Below are 11,501 nucleotides of genomic sequence, written 5' to 3' on the forward strand. Positions count from 1 at the left end.
AGATCTAGGATGTGTTATTTGAGTGTTCCCTTTATTTTTTTGAGCAGTATATTTATTCTCATTTAGTTTTTCAAGGAGAATAAAAAAAAGCTTGTTATGTTTCAGCAGTAAACAGGGCAAAGCTTTAACAGCGAACCTTCATGTGTTTGTGACAAGAATATGGCTCTGAACAAAACCAGTGTTTAAAGGTTTAAGATTGTTCTGATGGATACTCAAGACTGACCTGCTTCACCCAACATGATGCTGCCACCAACATGTTTCACAATGGGGATAGTGAGTTCAGGGTGATGTACAGTCTTACTTTTTCACCAAACCTTTGGGCTCATCCTCCCTTCTTCTGTCTGCCTGCTGTGCTTATGTTTTTACATGTTTTTTCTTCTTTCTGGTAATTAGTTACTATATCTATATGCCACAGAAATAATAAAAAATGTGCACCTTAAGAGGCACAAAAGTAGATCTGGAAATCCAAAAGACCACAAAGTAGCAGAACTACTTTAAATACCAAAATGTTTCACATAAAATCACCAAAAAGGCTCAGAAAATAAAAAACAATAACTATGACCACATTAATTGTTCAAAAATTTCTAAAGTTTCACAAAAAAGTATAACACACAAAACTAAGACAAATGAGTATTGACAAAAAAATGCCATCAAAGACAGTTGAATCTCTCTTCAGAGGTCAGACAATGTGGCACACACACACACACACGCACACACACACACACACACACACACACACACACGCACACACACACACACACACACACACACGCACACACCAGTGGTGGGAAGTACTTCGTTACTGTACTTAAGTACAATTTTCGTGTATCTGTACTTTACTTAAGTAGATTTAATAATGGATACTTTATACTTTTACTCCACTACATTTTACAGTAAGTATCTGTACTTTCTACTTCACTACATTTCTACAAACTGTCGCGTTACTCGTTACATCCAAGTCGCGTTGCTCTTTTTTTCCGTTAAAATGTGAAGTTCAGGGACGTAAGGTGGCGCCGTAAAATCCGAGCAATAGCGTAACTTACGTGTCTGTTGTCACCCATCGCCTCCACCTTTACTCGCACGCGAAGCTCCAGACATGCGCAGTGGTTTCCTCTGAGCGAGTCTAATCATCAGTAATATAATAGCGCTACATAAATTGATATGGCTACATGTAAAATCAGCAACGCTTCGCTTTCACAGACGGTGGGGACTTCGTCCAACTTTTAGCGTCACTTGGAAGGAAAGCTTAAAGAAAGGTAAGATCTGTGGACGTGATGCTAGCAAAGCTAGCTGTACTGACGTAGACACACATGTTGCATCTGAGATGAAAAAAAGTTGTCATTCATGCCCTGAATTATTGTGTGGAGGTGTTGACTGAGGTGTTGCAAATATGGGACAACGCTGGTACATTCAGGAACGATCCGATTCTTCTGGACGGATCTTTACTGATTGCATTTATTTAAGCTCTTAAGTATTTAATAACTAGTTTTTTATGGGAATGTGGATCTTTCAGATCAATTTGAGAAGCAATTTTGATAAGTAAAAGTTATTTTTTTTGTGTCACGTAGCGCGGGGTGCTGGTCTTGACTTGGTCTTGGGTCGGTGACCTTGACTACAACTCTGCTACTGGCTCCTTGGTTGCCTGTCCTCTCCCACCCACCTTCTTTCCATCCACTTTCTGTTGGATTTCTTTAAAAATAAAAGCCACTAGTAGCAAAAGAAAAGTGAAGTTCATGTTATGTTAGGACAGGAGACAAGATGTTTCCATCCCTGAAAGTATGATGCATAGAATCACATAGTAAGTAATCACATACTGTAAACATAATAAAAACATGCTTTATCTGTGGCATTGTTCATTAAAATGGCACATTTCTAATGTATTAAAATTAAATACGATCGGGACACTTAATGATATTAGCGATTAGCTAATCCATTCAGCAAGCACTTTTACTTTTAATACTTAAGTATTTTTAAAAGCCAGTACTTTTTTTACTTTTACTTAAGTACAAATGCTAATGTGGTAGTTTTACTTTTACTTGAGTACATTTTTGTCTGTGTATTTGTACTTTTACTTAAGTACATTTTTTGAGTACTTTCTCCACCACTGGTTAAAATAAACTTGAGGGTTATTCTCACCTCAAGTAAATTAGCACACGGGAGACGCAGTCTGTTACTCCAATTTCTCTCAGCTTATGAGAAACTGCAGAGCAACTGGCAGCTCAGAGTTCCCATGCACCACATACCGGTGAAACACCGTTACTGCACCCATTATCTTTAACCCCTGTAAACAAGTAAAATATTATTATTATTATTATTATTATTATTATTATTATTATTATCATCATAACCCCATAAACATTTAAATGCTCCTTTTTTTACTTTTTTTTCACACACCAGTGGGCATCACAAGAGGTTTGTTTGACTCATAGCCCGGCCCAGGTCATGTTGTGGTTCCCCTGACATTTGCTCTATGCCTGTTAGGAGATGGAACCCAAATAACAAATAAAAATGGGTGGGCGGTAAGTGGAGGGGCCAATGGTCCTGTTAAGCTGCGCAAATCACTGCCAGTTCAGACTTGCGGGAATAATGCATTTAGTGGCCACAGATTAATTTTTTTTTCAGAGCGCATGCTCACTGCGTGCTATTTTTACCCTTAGCAACAGTTGCCATGCTGCTGACAATGATGTCATCAGCATGACGTCAAATGATGTATGTGTCATGAGGCCCTTCTGAGGATGACTTTATGATGTCATAGAGTCCATGACATCACCAACTGATCAGTTAATTCTCTGATCAGTTACCACAAATCAGTTAACAAGTCAGTCAACTCGAGATTCATTTGGACGTTTTAGCTCAGCACAACAAAGATGAACGACGAAAGCCCACAGAGAGAAATGGATGTGAAACCTAAGGTTTCTTTTTGGACGAAAGTGAAAAAGACATTGTCCAGCAAAGTTCATCCTGGTCAAAGAAGCCCAGATTACAAAAAGAGAAACTTTCTCAGTGAACTTTTGTGGGAAGTGATTGAAAAGGCTGCAGATGGACCAACTCTGCATCTTGTCCGACAAGTCTTTGAGGAACAACATAGCAAAATTTTGATCTTACTTTTGAGAAAAACTGGAGATATAAATGTGAATGTACTCTCTGAGGTTTCAGAAGAGCTTGGTGAAAGGATTTTCCAGAGTCTTGCGAGAGATGCATTCCACTTTGCCAGTGGACTGCATTTAATCGCACTACTGGAACACCCAGAAGGACACCAAGTCATCGTGGAAAAATTCAAAAAGCACCTGGAGAATCCTGTTCCTCCAAAGAAAATGTTAGCGTCTACCAAAAGAAAGATCCGAAAGACTTTTTTTCCAACTGAAGACTTGTACGCAGATGAAAACTGCCTCAGTGAAGATTATACTCAGGAAACCATGGACCCTGAACAATTTTTGAGGGACGCAAACAGGATGGGATTTAGACATGGAACAGAAGAAGAAAGGAGAGTTATGGTTCAAAATATTCTTTGGAGATTGATTTACAAGTCCAGTTACAGATCTAGCTATGGGCATTACAAAAGGAAGGACACCGAACCAGTCCAGAGAAAGCTTGCTCCAAAAATATGGAAAGAAGTCAAGGATATAGATTTTGTCTTTTATGACAAAATGGAAAAAAAAGCCTGCCGAGACATCCTGCAACTTCTCTGGGGCAATGAAGACGCAGTTAGAGAACTGCTCTTCAAAATGATCAAAAGCAACAACCCACTAGTGATTTACAAGGTTGTGGAATGCTTTAAAAGAACCCTTGCACGACCACGAAAAATCAATCTCAAAGACACCTTTCTTCAAAAGGCATGGGGCCTCATCAAAAAGGCTGCGGGTTGTGGAGACAATCCAGACGAAGAAGAGAGGCAAGAGCCCACCAAGAGTGGATCAAATGTGTTTAGTCCACACTTAGCTGGGCCTCTAAATGTGGTCAACTCAGAGGTTGGTACTGACTTGGAGGAGTCAGGGCTGAACTCAGAGTCAGGGCCCGCCTCAGAGTTAGGACCCGTCTCCGAGTCAGGACCCGTCCCCGAGTCAGGACCCGTCTCCGAGTCTGGATCCGCCTCAGAGTCTGGACCCGCCTCAGCGTTAGGACCCGCCTCAGCGTCAGCACCCGCCTCAGAGTCAGGACCCGTCCCCGAGTCAGGAACCGTCTCCGAGTCAGGATCTGCCTCAGCGTCAGGACCCGCCTCAGCATCAGGACCCGCCTCAGCGTCAGGACCCGCCTCAGCGTCAGGACCCGCCTCAGCGTCAGGACCCGCCTCAGCGTCAGGACCAGCCTCAGTGTCAGGACCTGCCTCAGAGTCAGGGCCTGTCACCGAGTCAGGACAGAACTCTGAGACGGGACCGACCTCTGAGATGGGACCTGCCTCTGAGATGGGACCCGTCTCCGAGATGGGACCCGTCCCCGAGTCAGGACCCGTCTCCGAGTCAGGACCCGTCTCCGAGTCAGGATCTGCCTCAGAGTCAGGACCCGCCTCAGCGTCAGGACCCGCCTCAGCGTCGGGACCGACCTCTGAGATGGGACCGGCCTCTGAGACGGGACCTGCCTCTGAGACGGGACCTGCCTCTGAGTCGGGACCCGTCCCCGAGACGGGACCGACCTCTGAGACGGGACCGGCCTCTGAGACGGGACCGGCCTCTGAGACGGGACCGGCCTCAGCGTCAGGACCCGCCTCAGCGTCGGGACCGACCTCTGAGATGGGACCGGCCTCTGAGATGGGACCGGCCTCTGAGACAGGACCTGCCTCTGAGACGGGACCTGCCTCTGAGTCGGGACCCGTCCCCGAGACGGGACCGACCTCTGAGACGGGACCTGCCTCAGAGTCGGGACCTGCCTCAGAGTTATGACCTGTCTCTGAGTCAGGACCTGTCTCCGACTCACGACAGACCTCTGAGTCCTCATGCCTAATCTCACCAACGTAGTGACACCTTGTCAGAAGTGTCAAAACTGTTCCTCAGCAGAACTTCGCAACTTACCAGAGCGGATGATTATGGCCTTAAAGATTGCTTGCAAGTTTTCAATCTGAGAATACCGGAAACCTTTAGTCATCCGTTGTTACAGTGAGAGCAAGACGGGTAGATTGACCTGAAGAATCAGAATTGGAGGCCGAGGGAACGATGGCCCACTGGGAGGCTAGAAGGGGTTCGAAGAAGGAGAGAAGGTGGGGGGCTGATGTATCGTTAGAGAGGTGGGGGGCGGGGGAAGCAAAGGATTGAACGAAGGAGAGACATTGAGGGGGGGCTAGTGTACCATGAGAGGAACACTAGCCCACCGTCAATGTAGAGATAGATGTGAGGGGTCAAAGAGGGTGGGGCCGGTCTAGCGTACCGTTGAGTGCTGGGGAGGCGGACGGACAGCAAATTGCAAGAAAAGGGAGGAGGTTTGGCTGTAGAAGGAGGGGGCAAAGGAGAGACATTGGGGGGGTTAGTGTACCATGAAGGTACACTAGCCCCCCTCAATGTAGAGATAGATGTGAGGGGTCAAAGGGTGGGCCGGTCTAGCGTACCGTTGAGTCTGGGGGCGGATGAACGGCAAATTGCAAGAAGGGGAGGAGGTTTGGCTGTAGAGGAGGGGGGTTAGTGTACCATGAAGGTACACTAGCCCCCCTCAATGTAGAGGTTGTGGGTCGAAAAGGGGGGGCCAGTCTAGCGAACCATTAAGTGCTGGGGGGGCAGACGGACGGCGAATTGCACGAAGGGGGAGGAGGTCTGGCTGTATGTGGAAAGAGGGGGGCGAAGCAGAGACATTCGGGGGGCTAGTGAGAGGTACTCTAGCCCCCCTCAATGTAGAGGTAGATGTGGGGGGTCAAAAAGGGTGGGGCCAGTCTAGCGAACCATTAAGTGCTGGGGGGCAGACGGACTGCGAATTGCAAGAAGGGGGAGGAGGTCTGGCTGTATGTAGAAAGAGGGGGGCGAAGGAGAGACATTCGGGGGGCTAGTGTACCAGGAGAGGTACACTAGTCCCCCCTCAATGTAGAGGTATATGTGAGGGGTCAAAGAGGGTGGGGCCGGTCTAGCGTACCGTTGAGTGCTGGGTGGGGGGGGCGGCCGGACAGCGAATTGCAAGAAGGGGGAGGAGGTCTGGGTGTAGAAGGAGGGGGGTGAAGGAGAGAATTAATCCCCCCGATCCACCTATAAATGCTATTTTATTTATATAATTAGGGCTATTGTAAGCAAAAATTTTAGTAATCGCGTAATCTATCGATTATTCTTACTATTAATCGAGTAATCATATAAAAAAAACTGACAAAATAACGAATTGGTAAATCTGGCATAACAGCAGTGTTACTATCGGATATCAATATCAGTCCAATTTTTCATTTTTGAGCTTCCCTAACAGATACTTTTTTGTTGTTTAGAAAACTAACCTGTAATAATAACAACTTGTTTTCTAAGTTAATCTGAGAAAAAGTCATATAAAAATCTAAAATTAATTTCAATTTAATAAAAAGAGGCAGGCTCACAAATACGCTTATTAAAAATATCTATGATCCAGCTTTTAGTTTATGTAGTCAGTCAGTAGATGAGCTCTGACGTTGCCCCATACATGTCAAGCTTTGAGTTTGAGAATATGGGAAATGTCACCTGAAGTGGTGGTGGGCCATAATTTAACAGTTTATGTTAAATTATGGGGAAAAAAACTTAAATTATGGAAAAATTCTGCTGAAATTCCATAAAAAACGAGAAAGTGTACTGACAGAAATTACCAGGACATTTCCCTGTTTTTTTATGGAAAACTTTGAAATAAAATACTGTTAAATTACGGGAAACTTCTGATGGAAATTCTATAAAAAACACTGAAAATATCATGGCAGAGAATTACCAGGACATTTTCTGTATTTTTTATTTTTATTTATTTTTTTCAGAATTTCCATCAAAAAAATTTCCATAATTTAACAGTTTTTATGTCAAATTTACCAATATTTAGTTAACCCAAAACTGAAATTCTCTTTTTACTCTGTCTTTTGTGATGCATTCACAAACTTTTTTTTTTAAAAAACCTTGGACATTTCCAAATACTTTTGTCCTCCAAACCATTGAAGTCTGTATTCTATACCATATGTTAATTATAGTGTAAAATATATTAAAGTTAATGTATTTAATATATTCTTAACATAATTTTGAAACAAAATTAAATTCTAAGTCCACAGGAAATGTAGTTGTAGAACACAAAACACTTAGTTTGAAAGTAGCTCATGCAAAGTGATGTAAAAATGAAACCATTCTGCAATCAATTTGCAGACTTTATTTTGCAATTTAAGACCATAAATTGACGTCATCTAGTCTTTATAACTAACCTTTACTATTATATATTAAGAGCTAAACATATTCTTGAGCTTGCTATTGTTTATCTTCTGTACATCACAACTAATTTATTGCATTTTACTATACAAATTTTCAACGTATAAATTAAATGTAAAGCAATTTTGACTCTAGTCTTTGAAGTCAAATAAACAGTTTTGTTAAGTTATTACTATAAGATGGAACATAAAAAATTGCTTTTGTACATGAAAATCATAGTTGTAAACAGGATCAACATACTTCAAAATAAATGCCGAAAGTCTACCATTATTTTTATGAAATACAGGTATAAATATTTTGTTAAAATCAAATGCTACATAAACCTAGCCGGTAACACTTTATTTGAAGGCAGGTGAATAAGACTGACATGACACCGTCATAAACATCTGTCATGGACATGAATAAGTCTTCATAAATATTTATGAGTGTTGTCATAAAGCGTCATTCAGTAAATCATGACACTTTTAATACAAAGTTGACATTATTGAAAATGTCTTTGTTTTGACAACTTGACATTAATCTAGACAAAATGATTAATGATTGATTAATAGTATTCAGCAGGTTGTTTTCTAATGTATTAAAATTAAATATGATCGGGACACTTAATGATATTAGCGATTAGGTAATCCATTCAGCAAGCACTTTTACTTTTAATACTTAAGTATTTTTAAAAGCCAGTACTTTTTTACTTTTACTTAAGTACAAATGCTAATGTGGTAGTTTTACTTTTACTTGAGTACATTTGTGTCTGTGTATTTGTACTTTTACTTAAGTACATTTTTTGAGTACTTTCTCCACCACTGACACACACACACACACACACACAGTCTGTCAGTGAATTCGCAGGGGAAAAAAAGAAACAATGTCTTCATAATTGTTGTAATATTTGTTTTTCAAACATAGTTTGAAAGACATTTAAATTCTAAGAAACCCTCTCAAAAGTATGTCCAAAATCTGATGGAGGAGTATATTTTTTTTTTTAATGTTACCAACAATTGTGGAACATATCCCACTTACAAACCAGGCAGTAGACGGAGAGCTTGAAAGGAAAAAACAACTCAAAATATATCTTATTAGAACTTATTTATTTTGCTTTTTTTTATTATTATTTATTATTTTCTTATTTATTTTGCGTCCTATATCCAGTTATAACTGCATCGGTGTGCATTGTTTTGTAGTCTTTCGAGTCACCGTTGTAGATATAAAACTTGGCCACTAGGTGGCAGATGTTTGTATAGCCAACCGTTATTCCAGGGTTTGTTTACACTAATTACAATGGCGACCATCTCTGAGTTGAAGGATGGTAAGCGTTCTTCTTTTAGTCAACTTCCTTATTTATTTTAGGCCTAAAATTATTAATAAAACCTAGTTGTGTCGTGAAGGACGAGTCACGACACAATTAGCTTGTGTCGTGACAAGCTAATTGTCACGAATGATGTTGAATGAAGGAGGACTGGTTGGCCAGCATAACAAACTCAAAACTCCGTTTTACCTATCGATTCGTGGACATTTTAGCCAAGAGTTTACAGTTACTGAAAGGGCTTGATGAATGATAGTCTCTTCTGTATTGTATTTACATTTCAAGCATTAAAGCTCGAGTCTAAAAGCTCGAGGTATTGTTTACCTCGAGTTTCTGTTAGTTTACTGATGCTAGATAGCAACGAGCTAGTTAGCTAACTGTAATGACCTTTTGTTTCTGGGGGAAATTTAAGTATTTAAAACTAGAAGTAGACGTATTAAGCTCTTTTATGGGTTAAAAACTGCCTTATGATCATATTCCCATCTTTATAAGTAGTATTTAACAAGTCAGGAATTGAAAATCCGAACCTTCATTCAATAATATTTGAATGAATTTTGGCAAGTGCCGCACATCATTTTTCTTTTTCAGGGTTTCTAAGTACACTGCTCAAAAAAATAAAGGGAACACTTAAACAACACAATATAACTCCAAGTAAATCAAACTTCTGTGAAATCAAACTGTCCACTTAGGAAGCAACACTGATTGACAACGGGGACCCTCGTCGGGTCAATCAGTGTTGCTTCCTAAGTGGACAGTTTGATTTCACAGAAGTTTGATTTACTTGGAGTTATATTGTGTTTAAGTGTTCCCTTCATTTTTTTGAGCAGTATATTTTATAGGTCAGAGTATGCAAAGAAAACAAAATATTTGTGTTTTCAGATCTATTAGTGTCTGCAACGAGTTTCTTATCCGCTCTTCCGTCCATTCATTCCTGGAGGTTTGACTGGCTCTATGTTTAAAGCTGATGACTGTAGAAATATTTGCAGCACATTAGTAGTAAATATTTAAAAAATGGGTTGGAAAAACTGGAAATTTGAGGGTGAAAAAGTATGGAGTTTTGATATGTAAATATCAAAACACATTATTCCAAATAATGTGTTTGGAATAATGTGCTTCCAAACACATTATTTTGGCCCCTTTAACAAACTGTCTCATGTACTATAATACTTGAGAATTAAAACCTATAGAAAGTTATTTTACACCACAGCAATGCTATTTACAGTACAGTTGGTGGCTGATTTTTTTTTTTTCTTGCAGTAAAAAAATATATAAATCTGTGATTTTAAAGCAACTTTGGCATCCTGTCACCTTTTTCTACTTACATGCCAGTTTAATTTGCATTTGAATGGGAAGGGAATCGTAATTCATAATTCAGAGAGAGTCTGAACCTTTCAGCCATGAGGCAGAAACTGGAGTCCCGTGGCGTAATGGGCCAGCTGAAGGCTCGGATCCGAGCGGAGGTGTTCAGCGCCCTGGATGAACAGCGGGAAGCGCGGCCGTCGTTGTCCCACGAAAACCTGCTCATAAACGAGCTCATCCGGGAATATCTGGAGTTCAACAAGTACAGGCACACTGCGTCGGTGCTCACAGCAGGTGGGTAAGTTCATCAAACGTGGCTCTATCTAATGACAAGGATTTCAATACGAACCCAAGCTAACTGTGTCAAGATCAAGCACACATGTCGTCATAAACCCATCAGCATTTTTCACCTTAGAAAATGTGTACTTTCCTTTCAGATTTCACTTTCTGTTAGTTTAACTTGCTCTGATTTCACACCAGTGAGCTACTTCTCTCCAATGTTTGCTTTCACAGAGTCAGGACAACCTGAAACTCCCTTGGACAGACAGTTTTTGGCCGCTGAGCTGAGAGTCTCGGAGGACGCAAACTCCAAGTCTGTGTAAGGCCCGAGTCGGTATTTGAAAAATCTCAGCACAGTTTGCTGTGAACTTGGCACAAACACAATGTCATCCTCACAGTGTATAATCTGAAATAAAAAATACCAGAGGTTTACGAACTTTTTGCAGCATTTTAAAATAAGAAAATCTAACTGCGTTTATTTAACTCTCTGGCTTTGTTCAAAAATCACAATCCAGTCAGTCTGAGGATGAGCTTTTATCTTTTCTGCTGTAACCAAAAATAGTTTATTATCCGTTGAATACCTTAAATACCAGTTTGTACAATATACTTACTTGAAAATACTAGAGATAATGTTAGCAGTTTTTATATCTCAATGAACCTCGATCAATGTGATGACATGAAGTGAGTTAATTGCTGCAGTAAATAATATTTCATGCTTCAGATCAGGGTTTGGCTTTAAAGTTTGATGCCTTTTAAGGCATTTGCTCAACCAGTAAATCACTGACCCAGAACCGCATCTGTCAACCTTTTTTTTTTGTTATAGTTGAAATTATGAAGAAAGTAAAATATACATATATATATATATTTACATTTTTGCTGTTTTTATTATTCTTATTTTATAGACCTCTGCTGTATGGGCTGTTTTCTCACTTCCTGAACAGCAGCGATAACCGAGGGAAGGTTTTGCTGCGAGGTGCTGCTGTGAGCATCTCAGCTCCTGGACATGATTCGTGACGTTCAGCTCCTGACCAGCGATGCTCACGGACTTAGAAGTCGCTTTGGCTCTCGCAGGAGTTCTGCACCACCTACCTGAATACAACTTATTTTGTAATGTAGAAGACTTGCAGAATGAAAGGCCTAAAGGGGGGATGGAGGGGTAAATGGTATTTTATAAGTTGGCAAAGTGTGGGGGGATGGATTGAGGGTTTTTTTTTCTTGTCTTCTTTACAGGAGATGTAAACAATACATTTTGTACAAAAATTAAACTTTTTCATATTTTTTGTGTTTACAAA

General features: G+C 40.6%; 1 protein-coding gene across 1 annotated transcript; it reads left to right on the plus strand.

The window, feature by feature from the left end:
• Positions 1-8,513: 8,513 nt before the first annotated feature.
• Positions 8,514-11,501, plus strand: cep20 (centrosomal protein 20). The gene is made up of 4 exons (XM_008409144.3): positions 8,514-8,634; positions 10,027-10,224; positions 10,444-10,528; positions 11,112-11,501. The coding sequence occupies exons 1-4, from the start codon at positions 8,607-8,609 to the stop codon at positions 11,221-11,223; spliced, it is 423 nt and encodes a 140-aa protein (XP_008407366.1). The 5' UTR covers positions 8,514-8,606; the 3' UTR covers positions 11,224-11,501.

Source organism: Poecilia reticulata, chromosome 1, assembly GCF_904066995.2.
Source record: "Poecilia reticulata chromosome 1, P_reticulata-male-v2, whole genome shotgun sequence".
NCBI classification, from domain to species: domain Eukaryota; kingdom Metazoa; phylum Chordata; class Actinopteri; order Cyprinodontiformes; family Poeciliidae; genus Poecilia; species Poecilia reticulata.